This window comes from Chenopodium quinoa, unplaced genomic scaffold (assembly GCF_001683475.1).
Source record: "Chenopodium quinoa cultivar QQ74 unplaced genomic scaffold, ASM168347v1, whole genome shotgun sequence".
In the NCBI taxonomy this organism is placed as follows: Eukaryota; Viridiplantae; Streptophyta; class Magnoliopsida; order Caryophyllales; family Amaranthaceae; genus Chenopodium; species Chenopodium quinoa.
This window is the reverse complement of record NW_018745461.1, coordinates 409,923-428,447: the sequence shown is the minus strand read 5'-3', so window position 1 is coordinate 428,447 and position 18,525 is coordinate 409,923. Positions and strand designations below refer to the sequence as shown.

At 34.1% G+C, this 18,525-nt stretch overlaps 1 protein-coding gene and 1 long non-coding RNA gene across 2 annotated transcripts; one reads left to right on the top strand and one right to left on the bottom strand.

Moving 5' to 3' along the window:
• The first annotated feature begins 4,519 nt into the window (after positions 1-4,519).
• LOC110714783 (alkaline ceramidase-like) lies at positions 4,520-8,231 on the top strand. Its single transcript, XM_021893332.1, has 3 exons — positions 4,520-5,022; positions 5,900-6,256; positions 7,475-8,231. The coding sequence occupies exons 2-3, from the start codon at positions 6,003-6,005 to the stop codon at positions 7,986-7,988; spliced, it is 768 nt and encodes a 255-aa protein (XP_021749024.1). The 5' UTR covers positions 4,520-5,022; positions 5,900-6,002; the 3' UTR covers positions 7,989-8,231.
• A 6,865-nt stretch (positions 8,232-15,096) lies between these two features.
• LOC110714905 lies at positions 15,097-18,001 on the bottom strand. The gene is made up of 3 exons (XR_002510169.1): positions 17,516-18,001; positions 17,220-17,291; positions 15,097-15,515 (listed from the first exon to the last, which is right to left on the bottom strand). It is a non-coding gene; the product is annotated as an uncharacterized LOC110714905 (long non-coding RNA).
• Between the last annotated feature and the right edge of the window lie 524 nt (positions 18,002-18,525).

The following is an 18,525-nucleotide window of genomic DNA, read 5'->3' as shown; positions in this document are numbered from 1 at the left end:
ATTAATTAATAATAGGTAAATCATTATTTTTATTCATTGGATTACGCAATAGACAAGGTTGTCCAACCCATGCTCCATTTGGAACATCAATAAAAGAAAAACCCCATGCCACTACTAGAAATGATCCATTTACCGATGGCAAAAATCCATCGGTAAAATTGTAAAAAACCATCGGTATATCATTTCCCGATGGCTGCCATCGGTAAAAAACCATCGGATTATAATACGTCGGGAAAATCGAAAATACCGATGGAAAAACCATCGGTAAACTTAATACCGATGGTTACCAACTGTCGGAGCCTTTTTAAATCTCGATGGCAAAAGCCATCGGTGTTTTGTTCCTGATGGTCAAAGCCATCGGTATATTTGGATCACCGATGGCTTTTGGCCATCGGTAATTTTATTAAAAAAATAAAAAAAAATTAAAACCCCTGCCTACCCACCCCCCTGCGTACGGCCTTGCCTACCCACCCCCTGCCTACGACCCCTGCCTACCCACCCCCCTGCGTACGGCCCTGCCTACCCACCCCCTGCCTACGACCCCTGCTTACCCACCCAACACCGCCGCCGTAAGCCACTAAGCACCGCCAACCATCACCACAACCCTGTTCCACCTACCACCACCGCCGTAAACCACTCAACACCACCAACCACCACCCGAAACACCCTAAAAATCAACACTAAACAACCCACAAAAATCAACCCCCAAAGAAACCAGAAAAATAAACAAAAAATCAAACATTGATGAAAATTAAAGTTAAAAAACAATAAACACACGAAATTCAACAAACACACCACGGAAATGGTAGAAAATTAAACCCACAAAAATCACACAAATAAATCCACAAAAAAAAATTAACTTACAAAATTAAACAAAAAATCCACATACCTTTCAAATTTCTTCTTTTTTGGGTTTAAATGGCTAAACTCGACCATGAAAATTCTAGATCTGGAATTTTCATGGTCGAGTTTGACCAAAAAAACCGTAACCTCGTGACGGTGATGGTGGTAACCCCAAAAAATTGTGCAGAGAAGGGAGGAGGAAAGTCAGAGAAGAGAAGGAGAAGAGGAAAATTAAAGGTGAAGATAGAAGAGAGAAGAAGAGGAGAGAAAAGAAAGAATGAGAGGATAGAGGAGATAGAAAAGGAGAGAGAAGAAGAAGAGGAGAAGCGTGAATGAAGGAGGAAGAAAGAGAAAATGAAAGGGGGCGGAGGAAGAAAGAGAAAGTGAAAGAATAAAGGGTATCCTCTAATTTTTTTTATTATTTTAAGAAAATACCGATGGCTAATAGCCATCGGTAAAATACCGATGGTATAAAGCCATCGGTATTTTTATTTTACCGATGGCTTTTAACCATCGGTAAAAAAAATTAATTTTCTTTTAAAAAATAAGGTTTTACCGATGGATGAAAACCATCGGAAATAATATACCGATGGTAAGGCCATCAGTATTTTAAAAAATACCGATGGCTTGATAAAACCATCGGTAAATTATATTTTTACCGATGGATTTTAGTGGCCATCGGAATTTCCCATCGGTAAACACGCGTATTCTTGTAGTGTGCCTCCTTTCGGAAACATCAATAAACACCAACGACCACGGGCGCGACTCCGTGACCGTAGTTAGTATGAGATCTCACCTAACTCCTAGTTTTGAAAAGTATTTGAAATAAGAGACTCGTAGATCAGACGACCTCGAGAAAAGTACACGGCTAGTACCCCATGTACCCCAACCCCTGATTGTCATTACTCCAGAAGTGCACCAATCCAGAGTTTTATTGCTCATCCATCTTGCACTTTACGTGATTTACAGGTTTAGACTTGGTGATGACTAATATGCATAACAATACAATCAATCCAATATCAATTCAATAAAGTAAAACAACTTTTCAATTTCAATTCTTGATTTATTAGTGGCAAGCAACATTTATTATTTATTCCTTTACTACCTCGGTGTATAAACACCTTAAGTGCATAAGACTACCCAAAACCTTAACATCGTCTTAGAAGACTTAAATTCTTCCTTTACTCATCCTGCTTGCATAATCATGAATGAGTAATAAATTAATCATTACATTAATCATATACCTTTGCCTCTAAGCGCACCTTGCATAATTAGAGCACAAATAATACTTGCAATATAAAATAGTGCACGTCATACGAAATTCACAATGTATAACCAAACAATTTAACTCAGTCATCCCTATACATGATACTAAGTTCTCGATCCGTCCTTAAACATGCACCTAGCTACAAGCAAGGTTTCGTAACTTGCATGTACCTTGAGCAAACGAATTGGTATGCCACTTTACTAACTAGAAATCACCTTCAATAAACTCCTCTCCTAAGCCAAATAATAACATCTCAATCAATACCCAATCAATCAAATTTACAGCAATACTAACTTACTTTAAAACCTTCAAAATCCAAATCAAACAACACTTTAAAACCTTCCCTTTAGTTAAAATTAAAGGCTTATATATAGTTCTTTAAATTTTCTTCATAAAAACCTTAAATACACTCTTATACATGAAATTACAGCAAGTTCAAAGTCTAATAAAAATCTGAAAATTATATAAAAACCCCTTTTAATCTCCCTTTTTAATGGGTGATTAAACCCTCTTTATAAATTTATTTTATTAGAAACTATTTCAAACACTTAAAAATTAGAAACTATTTCCAACACTTAAAAATTCAATAAAAACATATATTTATGCTTAATTAACTTTTAACATAATTAATTTTATTAATCAAACTCAAGGATAATATTTTAAGTATGAAAAAAACTTCGTTAAAATCAAAAACTGGCCGAAAATCATATTTAGAGGCTGAATTTGGCCACGAAAGGGTGGTACTCACTACCAAAGGTGGTGAGTTTTTCTTAAAACGTTGTTTCCACATGAAAAAAAAATCTGCTTTTTCATAAAAATCGGATGAGTTCAGAACCTGATCGGGATTAAAACGGGATTAATATTAATGAACGAAAATCTTAGAATTAAAACATGAATTTAAGTGTTCAAAATAATCTGGAATTAATTTAAACTAATCATCAGTTATAATCACCAAAATTTCAAAACATCATTACTATAAAAGCCCTAAATCAATTGTTCATAAAAACCCTAAAATCATGACTTTCAATAATTAAAAACCCTAGGTTATAAAATTTACAAAATCTGAAAATTATGACACTTATAAAATCTGAAATTATAAATTTTAATCATCAAAATACAACTTGATACTAATTAAATTACTTTCAAACAATAAAATCAAAATCCATAAATCAATAATTATAATTATACAAATTAATAAAACAAAGGAGAGAGAAAATAAGACTAACCTTTTTGTGTGGGAAATTTTTGGAGATTCATGGGGTATTTATAGGAGAGAATTATTGTAGGGTAAAAAGGAAGATTGAGCCTCATAAAAATAATGGGTCGATTAAGTAAACAAATGGGTTAGGCTTGTGTGATTGGACATAAATTGTAGAATAAAGGTGCATAAAATAATTTGTTCAAATAATTTTCGACCCAGATTAATAATTTGAAACTTTTGAAATTAAATTATGAAAAATAACAAATAAATATTATAAATAAAATAAATTTACATTTATAAAATATTTAAAAATACAGGGGATTACAGAATTCCCTAACCAAACTTGTCGATCCCCTAGCTCCCTTAAAGCATCTCTCATTTCTACCTTTCCATAGGCCCCATAGAGTAGCTATAAACAAAACACATCAGGCACTATGTTTACCATCCTCGCTTTGTATGAGCATATTGAGTCGGTGAATGCTTGGAATTTTTGACCTTTTTTTTTAATTTTGTAATTATAAAAGGAACGCCTGAAATTTTAGAATCACCTTCGGAACATTCTAAAATTTTAGGCATTCAGGGGGGAAACGCCTAAAATTTAATGCCTAAAATTTTAGACTGTTATGGGGAGAAAAGCCTGAAATTTTAGAATGTTCTGAGAAAGATTCTAAAATTTCAGGTGTTCCATCCATAGAACATTCTAAAATTTCAAGCGTCTGTCCGGAATGACTAAAATAATAATAATAAAAAAAAGTAAACAAGTACCTAATCGCCAGTTGCAACCCCCTTACCTTTCCGATTTTCTGATATCATCCTATATAGCCGGTCGCAATCATTGGTGGTAATGAAAATGTGGTGGCTTCGCTTAGTGGTGATGGGATTGTGGTGGTTTGATTGGTGGTGGTTGTGGATAAAATTCTTAAGGTGAAGAGAGAGAAAAGAAAAAGTGAAAGTAAGGCCCTGTTTGATTCACCTTAATTTTGATGAACTGAAATTATTTTTGTTGAACTGAAATTATTTTTACTGAACTGAACTTAATTTTACTGAACTGAACTTATTTTTACTGAACTGAAATTATTTTTACTGATTTTCTATTATAATTCTTTTTTAAGAAAACTGAATTTTACCGAACTAAACTTATTTTTACTGAACTGAACTTAATTTTACTGAACTGAAATTAATTTTACTGAACTGAACTTATTTTTACTGAACTGAAATTATTTTTACTTAATATTATTTTTTTAAGGTGAAAAAAAAACAGGGTCTAAATTCAACAACACCACCAACACTTTTCAAAAAAAATAACATAAGTAACAACCCGTGCATACCTACAATAGGTGGATAACAATTTCAAAAAAAAACCCGTGCATCGAACGGGTTAAAAGACTAGTTAACTCTCAAATAAGTAACCCGGCTACTCGGAGTATTATCATTTCCCAAAATAAAAAGTTTGTGACATAAAACATCAAAAGGGGAAAAAAGAAAAAAAAAAAAAAAAGGAAAAAAAGAAAAAAAAAAGAAAAAAGGTGAGGAAATTAAACGGAGGGAGTTAATTGAGTAGTACTCCGTAATCCGTATTCCATACCCAAGTGTGTGCAGGCTACCTGGCTATTTGTCTTCTCTCTCACTTTCTCAGTTTCCATTCAACCGCAACTCCACGTTTTCTCCATTCATTTTTCTAATTCTATCCTCCATTGAAGTTGCTTCTCAGGTAAGTTGTTGTTTCCTTTTCTAATCCTCATATCAATTTCACAATCTAGGGTTAATCGCTGATCTAATTTATTTCATTGTCAGTATACTAATTTTAGGGTTCCAATGTTAGAACTATTGATTCTAATTACTAATGAGCGATTATGTTGCTAGGGAAGAAAATTATGAGCCTAATTTTGATAATTGAATCAAATGTGCCTCTTCTCCCTAAAATTATGTGATTTTTGAGCTTGATTCAATAATTGAATCAAATTTGTTGCAGAACCCTTTAATGTTAGGAGTGAACTATGAAATTGGACCTCTTCTTCCTCCTTCCATGGCTCAGGGACGGGCTTATTTGCATTGTAATTTGAATTGGGTTTTTTCTTTTTTTTTGTTTGTAATAGTTCATTTTTTCCAAATTTTGATCTTTATTAATTTTGATCTGATTTCAGACCAACATTTTCTGGGTTGTAATGCCTTTTAATATGTGCTTTTTGACATGAAATGAAAATAAAAATGGATCAAAAATTTAGAATGTATACATGTGAGTATGTGTGAGTAGTCTTTGTAGTTTATTCTTGATAGATTAAAGAATGATGAAGACTTACTACTTTTGAAATAGCTTAAGCATGAATTTTTCCATTCAGATGACACAAGCTTTAATGCTCCTAGACCTTGTAGGCAACATTCGACCGTGGCAGTATGCTGCTGTTGATAGCCTTATCTTGTTACCCTGTATCTTTAACATTTTTTTTTTTTGAGGAAAATCCTGTATTTTTAACATTAGTTGACTAAATTAAGGTTACCCTGTATTTTTAACATTAGTTGACTAGATTAAGGTTATATATATTTGGTTCATTCTTCTGTGGGATCCTTACCTAAAAGTCTCATTGCAGATCCTTGTAGCTGGGTAGAGAAAGCTTTTATCATTGACGCTCACTGTGTAGGACTAAAGCCCCTGTATCTGCATATTGTTACTCAGCATTCAGTTATCAAGTTATGGACGATGGAATTTCAAGCTTTTGGGGTCCTGTGACATCTACCATTGAGTGTTGTGAGGAGAACTATGTTTATTCATCTTACATTGCGGAGTTCTTCAATACCCTTTCAAATGTTCCTGGCATCATTTTGGCACTTATAGGTCTTTTAAATGCCCTGAGGCAACGGTTTGAGAAGAGGTTTAGTTTTCTTCACATGTCCAACATGGCACTGGCATTTGGCAATATGCTGTATCATGCTACACTGCAACGTGTGTAAGTAATTCTTGTTTAATCTATAAATTTCTATCTTTTTTGCTGTAAGATGGTATTTCCTGGTCATCATTTTTATTTCTGTTTTTATACCCTTCTATATTTTAGTGATCAGGGATTAGAAAAAGATTCTCTCTCTGTATGTGTGCCCACGTGCGTGTGCACTTCTGTGCTGCTGCTTTCCTCTCTCTGTTTATTTTATTATTTTATTTTTTTTTATTTTTTTTTTGTGACTGAGAAAGAGGGTAGCGGTAACAAGAGGATTCTACAGAGTTCAGGTGCTAAATATTCATTTTTCGTGAGGGTGATCACTTTGGGATGGAGGCAGGCTGGGCTTTGGAAGAGTGAGATTACTGAGATATGGTGGCAGTAGAACTTCCTACTTTGGTTTATTCTAGAGGAGATAGACTCTCACAGTTTCAGTCAAGCATTTAGGGTGTTCTATGAACTTGTGCGAGGAGTCCCCTCTTTTTACTTTTATGAATGGTTAGTAAGTATCTTGTTATTAAGGTTTTAGATGAGATAGTCACTCACAATATCTTTATTCTATCCTTCATTCCATTGAAATTGTGAAGAGCCCTGTCTCTGCAGTGCAACTTTTCTCACCATGGACCCCACCCATTTGCTAGTATTGCTATATTAAGGAGTTCAGGATATGGTTTTCTACGTAACAATCTGAGAGTTTATTTTCTAGTGAATAGATTTTACTCCTCTCCTTGTAATACCTAGTTTTCCATCCCACTTTACTCAACTCATTGTGATATATGATCTCATTAGTCATTGCAATGTATGATCTTATTAGTCATTGTGATATCTTCAGCAGCTTGATACTTTCATTCAACGCATGAACACTTTGCCCAAAATGGAAGAAAAGGAAGTTAATAACTTAAATGGGAAAGGTAGATGTATTTTCTCCTCCATCATCTTTTATTAAGTTTGTAGTTCAAATGTGCCCCAGGCCCCCAGTCCTTGCAGTATTTTGTTAAACCTTGTAAAAATGAAAAGTTATAGCTTTTATTATTGTTGTTACTTTTTCTTCAAGTAATAGGTGGAGTTGAGATACTTGAGAACACACTGGTAATATAGCTCATTAGCTCTTCAGCTGTACTGTTTGATATCCTTCAAATGCTGTTAAGGGATATGTTTTTGTGTGAACTAGCTAATCCTGCATTGTCATTCACATTTTTAGCTATTTATAACTCTAACATAATCTGCTGGCAGGCATCAACATAGTGATGAAACACCAATGGTGTGGGAGATGCTGCTTTATCTCTACATACTCTACTCACCAGACTGGCACTATAAGAGCACAATGCCAACTTTCATCTTTTTCTACGGTGCTGCATTTGGTCTTCTTCATCATCTAGTTGGTTTTGATATCGGCTTTAAGTTTCACTATATGTTACTGTGTCTTCTCTGCATCCCTCGGATGTACAAGTATTATATCCACACCAATGATGTCTGTGCTAAGTGGCTGGCAAAGTTGTACTTGGTGACACTACTGCTGGGTAGCCTTTGTTGGCTTGTGGATCGTGAGTTCTGCAAGAAGTTTTCTAGCTGGGGTTATAATCCGCAGGGTCATGCCTTCTGGCATGTCTTCATGGGTTTCAATTCATATCTTGCAAATACATTTTTGATGTTTTGTCGGGCGCAGCAATTAGGATGGAATCCGAAAGTTGACCATTTCATGGGGTTTCTGCCTTATGTGAAGATTGACAAGCCGAAGACCCAGTAATTCAGTGAAAGCAAGCTTTGGGAAGAATAGATTTAGAGTAGTTGTGTGGTTTTGGCTTCTTCGGAGTCGATACAATTTTTTTAATGTAGGCATTTTCCCAAAGAATGTAAATGATATTTTTTGATTTTGATTATGAGTGAGAATTGTTAATGTAGAACCCTAGTGCATGGTCACGTGTACCATATTTAAGTTGTTCCTCAGTAACCAGCAATTTTGAAGTTGCTAACTTGTTTCTTTGTCTTCTTTGTTTATCTAGTTTTGGCAAATTGGCAAAATCTTTTTTTTTTTTTTGGCAAAATGTTAATTTGAATCTTTTGTTCAATCAACATGGCTTCCGCTACTAACTTCTTATTAATTAGCTTAGGTGTTTTGGTGTGCCAATAAATGATAGAAAATTTACTATTCACAGTTTCTTATAATTTATTCATTTATCATCACAAACTTTACGATCCTACTGCTCTGAAATGTAGTTTAACGTAAAAAAAAATAAAAAAAAATAAAATAAAAATCATAGACAATTGGTATAACTAATGCACCAATCTTACTGATTTTTATACCAACATTACAAGAACTTGGCATTTCTTAAAATATTTTGAGCTTTCTTCTAATATTTTGAGCTTACCAATAACACAAGTAAATCTAAGAAGAGAAATAAGGGAGAAAATATTGAATCTGATTGATTCTTCTTTCATAACAAACTACTGTAATAATAATATAATGCTAAGTTAGTTGTAAAGATAACAGAATGTTTAGGTAGTTAAGCTGAGTCATCAATCCAGGGCTCACTAATCCAAACAGAAGTGGTTGATTCTTGTTTGTTAGTTAACTTTAAAACTTGTAATTCCCTCTAATGCTTTTTGGTCAAAAAAAAAAAAAAAAAAAAGAAAATAATTCCCTCCAATTCTTCGTTTACTCTTTCTTCTACTCTGTCCTACTCTCTGTTCTTCTACCTCTCTCTTGTTCTTAAAATTCTGCAAAATTTCCTATTGAATATAGTCCCAGCAGCTCGAGTTCTAGAAGCATCCAGAATCTTCCTCCAAGAATTAGTTATCCTAGCTGGCAGATTGTAATTCTGTTAGATGATGTAATATTTAGAGCTAAGATATTTAGTTGTAAATATCTAAACTATAAATAGGTGTACTCTTCACCCTTAATCATTATTCATTCAGAAATATACCAAAAATTCTCTCTGTTTCTGTTTTCAGTCATTTTTTTGTTTCTCTGATTTTAACATTTGCCAAGAAAGCTTGGTAATTACTACAATGGAGGAAACAGCAGCTAAAAAGGCTTGTTCAGAAAAGTGGAAAAACATTCCAAAAGAAATACTGATTCGCATCGTTGAACGGCATGGATTGAAGTCGGAGCTTCACCGGCTTCGTGCAGTTTGCCCCTCTTGGAGATCATCCCTGTCTCTTCTGGCATATCGTAAACCCTGCATCAGTTTGCCGAAACACCCTGATCACGATGAGCCTGTTTTTCTTCTCCAAACACCTTTCTACTACATCTGCCCCCTCTCCTCTTTCGGGGTTCTTGCTACTCCTTGGGTGGCGAGGATGATCGAAGACGGTCCATCAAAGCGGCTGATTAACCCGGTGAATGAGGTCTTTCGGAAATACTTTGATGCTACTCCATCCATCAAGGGAGAGTTGGGGTTGAATCTTTTGGAATGCCGGGTTCTTGAACTTGCGAGGCCTATGCTCTTGGTTAAATTGCTGGACCAAAATCCCTTTACCAATCAAATATCAACTCAAGTGGTTGGCGGTTGGGCTATGAACACAAACTATAAGTTTGCTGTCTTGGTAGAAAAGAAATCAGGTCTAATGATGTGGAAGCTCGGTAACACAGAACGGATTCATATTGAGATTGATTCTCAAGAATCGTTGATATTGCTTTTCATAATGCAAAGTTTTACGTTGTCTTGCTCAAAAAAAGTCGTGGGAAACTTAAGAAGAAGAATCATGAGTTGAGAGTTGGCGTTATTGATCCAGAAAATGCAATGGTGATTCAATTCATCAAGCCACCCAATGTGGTATCAAGGAATGACTGCTATAATGAACTTGAAATTGATGGGGTTAATTACAGATTCCGGAATCTGAAAATGGTGTCGACGAATAATCAGTTGTATCTAGTCATCAATGGTAAGCATGACTTAGAGATGGGTTATGATGGCCTATTGTATGTCTTCGTATACTTGTTACAACAGAGGAAACATGGAGGTTGGAGGTGGGTGCGTGTCAAGGAGTTGGGTGATCAAGCATTTTTTCTGGGGTTCGGGAATCCTTGTGATACTTCTTTTGCTATTTCTCCTCTGAAAGATTATCTGCCTAATTGGGAACCTGGAACAATCTGTTGGTGGTTTCTTAAAAATGAAACATTTGGAAAATTGCAACAGTATTTTTCAGGACCTGTTGGCTTAGAGTTCACTCTTCCTAGGGGACTAGAGCGTCTCGGCTACATTGCTTTGCCGAGCTATGATAGTTACTATCACCTGTTCAACATTCACAGGCAGGCCTTGCTTCTAAAGGGGTATCAGACTGAGTGCCCTCTGACATCCAAGGACAACAGGAAGTATAGAGGCCTCTTTTTTCCACCGCCCGCATGGGTAAAATGGTACCTCCCTAACAAGGTTGAGGTCAATTTCAGAGGGTTCGACAACGAGCATGATGGTGTCTTCGGTGAAGAGCAACAACACAATGGTATTGCTGGTGTTGAGGAACATGGCATCGACGATGAGACTGCTGCTGATACCAATGAAGATGATGCTGCTGATACCAATGAAGATGATGCTGCTGATACTGATGAAGCTGCTGATACTGATGAAGCTGCTGTTGATGATTGATAAGGTTGAGCTAGGTGGCCGTTTGTCAAGATTAGGCAGTATCATAATTTCAATTTTTCTAGTTATGTAAGATTTTAGTTTCAAGCCGTTAAACATTTTGATAATGTATGTGTCCTCAATGTTTTTCATTTGACAAAAGAGGGGATTGTTAAATCCACCCATTTCTGTAAGCACTTAACAGCTTCTGAAAGCTGAATTAGTTCCAATAAAAATAAAAAACATTTGTAATAATGCCATCTGCTTATAGCTTTGCATATACACATTTACATGTCTTTACGTGTCTAAATACAAATTAAAAAAACAATAGTCCTTGAGCCATGCTAAAAAGTGATCCAAAAATTTCCCTAAAATATTTTGAGCTTGGCATTTCTTAATATATTCTGAGCTTACCAATGTAATACCCATAACAGAATAATTTGGCTACAACTAACTGATCATTTTTCATATTCGAAGTATAGACCATTTAGTGCTTCGGCCCCCATTAATTGATGATTCCTAGCTTCGTCGCCTCTAGGTGGCCCATCAATAGTGGAGTATAAAATATGTCCCAACAAAATAAGAAGAAACACAGTCATAAAATCCTCACAACATTTTAAGCTTCCTCTTTTTGCTATAACATCCTCCGGCATCAACAGGATCGGATCATCTTTCATAAGTTGAGATAACGTACCCTACAAATCACACAACAGGAAAACATCAAAACTCAAATTTGTTATCTGATTGACTTTCTTTCATAACAAACTACTGTAATAATAACAGAATGCCAAGTTAGTTATAACAAACCAATAACAGAATTCTATGTTAGATAGAAAAATAACAGAATGTCTAGGTAGTTAAGCCAAGTAATCAATCCATGTCTTATCCAGCTCACTAATCCAAACAGAAGTAAGTGATTCTTGATTGTTAGTTAAGTTTAAAGTCATCAACTATATCTCAATTCTTGAATTAATCGTCTATAAATAACCCCTTTCATACTTGCATTTCTGATAATATTAAGAGAATTAGAAGAATTTAGAATTGTATTTCTTGATCATAATATTCCACCAACCTCCATATTTATACAAGATCTCTCCTTGAGCAACAAGGAAACCAAAACTTATCTTAGGAAACTAATTATCTTTTCCTAAGATAAACTATAAGAAAATATATCTTGTAATCAAATAATATATCATATCTTTCCTAATAATTTCCCTTTCATAAATTCATACTTGTATTTCCCTTCAATTCTCTCATACTTGTATTTCTCTGTCTTCTACTCTCTTCTTCTCTTTCAAACTCCTTATTCTTCTTCACTTGAAAAATTCGAAATGGAAAGCAACAATCACCATGTTGTAAGGTTTTGATGATTGTGAAAAAATGATGCGTATCTAACTAACATGTGTATTGAGATGTGCATGAACAAGTCATGAAGCAAGAAGATGATTGAGTACAGGTTAGATCATTATTGAAGATGGTTCCAACATACAATGTATGGATCGTACTTAAGTTCCTCAGGGGGAACACAAAGAGAAGAAGAGTTTCCAAGGGAGAACACAAAGAGAAGAAGTCTAAACGTACAAACGTATCGTTAGACTTTGTATGCAGTTCCTAAGAAGAATGAGAAGTAGTTCTTTGCAAGGAATAAGCAGCAATTCGTATGTGAGAACAAGAGAAGAGAAGTTCCTTTAAAGGAACATAAGCTTTGGAGTAGAAGCTTCAAGACAGAAAAATAGGAGTATATTTTTCTAGGAATCATGTAAGTATGTTGGACACGAGAAATTGTTTGGAACATGCCTATGGAACTAAATTGGAACTTCAGTCTCGAAGGAACTGACAGTCTGGAAGGAACTGGGTGTTGCTGACCAGCCAGTTCCTTACGGGTGAGTCTAAAATTCGTGTATAAGAGAAACACACGTTTACACAGCACTAGAAGTCAGTTTTCCATGTTAGTAGTCATTGCATTATCTTTGCCTACTTTCTACGTAATTAGTTTTGACTTGGTATAATTTATTTTAAATAGATTTTATTTTATAAAAGATAAGTTTTTAAAAAATAAAATCTGATTTTCTTTTTAGTCAAAATGATATTTTATTCTCTTTATTTTCTCCTATATTTTAGGGATATGTTTTAGGTTGTTTCCTATCTAATCTCTAATTGGTTTAATATTTCAAATTAAATAGGATAGTTATTTTGGGATAAAATATTTTTATAAAATATTTATTTTTAATGAATAAATTCCGAATCAGTTTTTAATTGATAAAAATCTGATTTGGTTAGTATTTTATTTTCTTGTATTTTCTATTTTTATTTATTAAGTTTTTGGAAAAATAAAAATTACTTTTCACGTTTAATTTGAAATAGCTTTTTACTGGAGAAAAATAAGGAGATCATGGAGAACATGTTTTTAACTCCAATCCATGTCTTCCATTACTTCTTATGTTCATGGAGTTAATGGAGATAATGCCTAGAATTTAGGAAGCACTACTATTATGATTGAAGATCATGGGGTGAATGGGTTTGTCTTTGAAGCACTATAAAAAGAGAAGTTTTCATTCATTCCAAACTGTCTGGCTTAATTGAGTCATTCCATAATGGAGTTTATCCAAAGTGGTAGAGCAGTAGAAAAGAAATATATTTTCTCTCCACGTTGGTAAGCCAGTTCCTCCAGGTTCCAAGTTCCTTTCATATCTCAAAGTGTCCAACATATTAGTTTTATACATTATATCTTTTATATGTATTTGAGAGTTGTTTAAGGGTTTGAGTGAACTCTTGTAATGGGGAACTAATAAGGGTTTGAGTGAACTCTTGTATTAGGGTGAGAACTTGAGTGAGTTCTTTGTATGTAGAGAAGGCTTTGAGTGAAGCTTGAGAGAAAGAGAAAGAGTAAGGTTTTGAGTGAAGTCTTGAGTGAGAAGAGAGATCTTTGAGGGAAGATTTCGAGCTGCAACTATTAGAGGGAATAGTTGTTGGGGATATGAGTTCGTTGAGGAACTCGGTAGAGGCTCAAGTTCCTCATAGGTTGTAACAGAGTCGTTGGCCTATTTTAGTGGAATGTTTTGAGTCAAAATCCCTTTGGGTCGAGGTTTTTCACTTCCTATTTGGCCTAGGAAGTTTTCCTCGTAAAATCTCTCTTGCACTATTTCTCTATTGCGTTAAATTTCTTTTAATTCCTCAAAAAGTAACTAGCGATCTCCATACTACAATTCACCCCCCCTCTTGTAGTATTTCATCTAAATAACACACCAGAATAGATTATCTGCATGTGCAAGAATTGCAACATAAGACTTTAATTAACATAAACTCTTGAAACTAAACAAATAAAATTTTTGACGTTTGGAGCTCCTCACTCGTGATCAAGTTTAGACCTTTGGAAGCCTTGAGCTTGGCTAGTCGGTTAGAGCTCAATCGGATTTAGCCTTGAGCTTAGAGCTCAACGAGCCTCCAAACCCAGTCTTCACAGGACTCAATTCGATTCAACAAATGCGACACATTAACAAACAAATTCGACTCAATTTTCAGTGTTAAACTAATCCCTAAATTGTCGAATAAATATTCAATAATTAAACAAAAACTGCATCAATGGAGGAAAGAAAGCTCACCGCCGCAATGGAGAACTCGGAGTACTACAATGGAGGAGAGAGGGGGTTAATTTTTTTTTACCAAATTGTTGTCGGAGTTATTTTTTTTATCAATTTATTGTCGGAGTTATTTTTTTACCAAATTGTCGCTAATGGTTTTTTTTATTTCACATCAGATCTACTCCGTAGAAGATTATATCAACACTTCAAATTTATTCACAACTAGGTTAGATCTCGTGCCATGCACGGTTTTTCAATTTTTGTCACGGAGTATCAATTTAATTTTTTAAAAAAAAATCTCAAATCAAGCTGCTTAATTTTTTTTTATCTTTTTTGAATACATATTATATTGCTTATTTTAAACCTTAATGGCAATTTATTTATATTTCAAATATAATAATTTTTCATTTACCAAGTTGAAAAATATATATTCATAATTTTTTTTACTATAAATAATCATTATACATTAAAAAGTAATTATTAATATAGGAATTTATTTATACAAAGATATGGATAGATATTTATGTTTATAAATATATTATTCAACGATTATTTTCCCTAAATTTTGGAAGTAAATATTTTGCGTATATAATCTATCAATTTTTAAAAGTTTTATTTTTTATTTTTTAAATTTTAAAAAATATACTAAAGACACAACAAAGATTACTGGTGTGTCTTTTAGTGTATTGTTATTGATGATTAAGTTTTGTTCTCACATTTTTCACTTTTGATATAACCAAAATACATTCCTTTGATTTTTGGTTGCTATTAAAATTTTTGTTTTATTTTATTGAGAAATTCTACACTATAACTGTAACACCCCCAAAATTCGAGTCTTTAAAACAATAAGAGTAACCTTTAACTTTTAACAACCCAACCATCGAACTTTGGAAGTGTTACTGCTACACTTATTTTCCGTAGAAAATAAATGCAAAGCAAAAATAACATAATATTTAAATAAACTAAGTGGTCTAAGTTGTGGCAAAATAAAATAGTCATTACATCAAAACTGCAAGTATTGAAACCAATAATTGAGAGGAAATAATTAAATTCGGCAATAAACTAAATTGTCTTAGCTACGTGATTATTCTAACGTCTCCTCACACGTAACCGAGTACCCTTTTTACCAACCTGCAAAATAAATCAGAAACAAGAAAAGAGAGAAGACTCCCAAAAATCAGATAAACTGAGTAATTCCAACTCCATCCCGTAAAATAAATATTTTTAGTTCAAAACATTTTATACATAATATAGTCTCATAAATAGTTTAACACTCAACCAAGTTCAAATAGTCACATAACATATTATTACTTTATTTAAGAAAGGGAAAGAGAACGCCAGTAAGCCGGGACTAGTCCCTGTCACCACCTACTTTACAGAGGGTCGCGCGTAATCCCAATTGGCCATAAAATAAAACAGAATGTCCCTAGTGTGCACACCCCTCACTAATACCCAGTGATTAGGAGGAAGACTCACAGCAATATACAATAATTTAAACCAACTAGTAGCAACCATAACTACTAGTGGGGCAACATGTTCTTCACCCTTCCGGGTTTCATTTCCCTTCTTAAATTAAATTTCACTGCACATTTTATTTGCATAAATCATCACACTGTACACAAGTATTGCACAAATCAATTTCATTCCAAGTAACAATACTTCAATTTCAGTATTATTAGACCATAGTCATCGTACATGATATATAGACCATCAATCACATATAATCAATCATCCATACCCAAGATCTTATTTATTTTTGAAAGAAACTCATACGATATCAAATAATAAAAATTTTCGAAAGTACATATACTAGTATACAAAATAGAAATCTAATATATAATATGATTTCATAATATCATACGATATCACACTCATCACATATAATTACAACCTAGAAAATGACATCATTAAGATTAAAGGCATAGGGAGGCATGGTACTTTTCTATGTACAAGTGGATTAAAAGTAGTGGCAAAAAAAGGCTATAAACCTTAAATAATCAGGTTTATGGGTCTATTTACTGAAAGACGAGTCTCCATCATGTGATGCCTTCCAAGAAAAATTCGAAGTATCAAACTATATGGCATAAAATGTTCTATTGTGCAAGCACATGAATGGGTATGGGACCATAATTGGCTATATAATATAATTTCAAATATTCAACAAGTACACCAGCATACTATAATCCGATTCACATGTTCCTAAAGAGCTTTATTTCTCTGCAGTTTTCAAGCACAAGAACCAGTATAATCTCTACATATTCATAACAAAAGAAGCATTCAACACCTGCAACTTCACTCAAGCAACACCACTTTCCAGGATGCAAACATCATCATCTGTCTCATCACAAATGTACAACCCATACACCTACCACAAATCACACAACGAAGTTCCCTCGGTTCTGCTTCTCTTTGATCTCAACATCTTACTTTTACTTCATCTATAATAATATCAATTAGATTGTGATCAAATAATCACATAATTCATCTAAACTACTCCACAAATTACCAACAATTTAATATTAACTGTGTTTTGGGGTCAAATTACAAGAAAATTCATTAAAATTACTCCAGGAATCACCAGAATTCATCTAATATACAGTAATCAGTTTTTTGAACATTCATCTAAATTACTTTACACATTGCTAGAAATTTATCTAATTTACTCATTTTGAGGTCAAATTTCCAAAATATTCGTCTAAATTGCTCTACAAATTATAATTATCAATAAACCACTAGTTTTATCAATGGAGATTAATTAAATTACAGGAAAAATTCACAAAACAGGAAAAAATGATTCTTATGAGAAACATGAATAATGCATAATAAATTATTTACCTGAATCGTCATCATCATCATTTCTAATATTAGGGTTTGTACATTCCGATTGATGATTCATCAAATTCATAGCTGAAAATTCGAATCAAGAGTTCTTTCACTTCCCATACATACAAATTACAATAATTATCATAATAAGAGGGACAAAATCAAACTCAAAATCAAACATTACATAATAATTCAAACTAAAAAACAACAACCGAATCATAAAATCCAAAATCAAAACCCAAAAACTCAACGAAATCGAAACCCTAACCTAAATTATACAAAATTAACAAAACAAAGGAGGGTTAAACCTTGTGAGGAGCAGTGTCGCCATTAGACATCTAGGCATCGTTCTCCTAGTTTTTTAAGGGCTTATTCCATTAGAGACGACTGCGGTGGTGGTGGCAAGAAACTAGGATGGAGAGAGAGGAGGGTTGCGCTGGTGGTGACTACGGTGGGAAGCTAGGATGGAGAGAGTTGAGGGTTGCGCTGGGGGTGGCTGCGGTGGAGCGAGAAAAGAGAGGAGATGGAGAGTTTGAGAGGAGAGAGGAAACAGAACAAGAGAGTTAGAGATAGAGAGGAAAGAGTGAGGAGAGAGTGCGTGTTCTAATTTTAGGGAATTTTGGAAAAAAACCGGTGCCCTATTAAACCTGTTTTTATTTTTGTGGTCTAGGCTTTATTTTTGGCACCGGTTTTCAATAACCGATGCGCATTCGTCGGTGCGTTTTTATCTTTTTCTACTAGTGCTTGTAGTGATTTCGTATACTCAAGCCTACCACGGACGTTTATGACAACATATAATGATCATGTGTGATTTCAAACGGCATTATATGACCCTGAGATGTATCCCTTATGGTCTCAAGTTTGTTCGCCACTGGGCCCTAAAACCTTAAAATTTCTTAAAAAAGCGTGGATTAATAGCATTCAATTTTTTAATTTTTTTTTACCTTTTTTAGTCCGGAAATAAAAATTGCCGAGATGTTTACCATGGTCCCTTATATACTCCGGGTGTCAAATTGGGTCGGTGGAACCATCTAATATGCCCTTAAACGGTCATTTTACCTGTTCACAACTTGTAGTGATTTCGTAAACTCAAGCATACCACATACGTTATGACAACATATAATGATCATACGTGGTTTCAAACGGCATTATTTGACCCTAAGATATATACCCTAGGTTCTCAACACTTTTCACCACCGGACAATATTTCCTCAAAAAGCGTGGATTATTATAGCCTTCAATTTTGTAATTTTTTTTTACCATTTTTCATCCTAAAATACAAATTGTCGAGAGGTTGATTATGGTCTCTAATACCCTC

What these genes read in the sequence shown, in the direction of transcription:
- LOC110714783 (XM_021893332.1), top strand. Translation starts at nt 6,003, where the DNA reads ATGGACGATGGAATTTCAAGCTTTTGGGGTCCTGTGACATCTACCATT. An exon ending in CATGCTACACTGCAACGTGT is followed by an intron (nt 6,257 to 7,474) that starts GTAAGTAATTCT and finishes ATCTGCTGGCAG; the next exon opens with GCATCAACATAGTGATGAAA.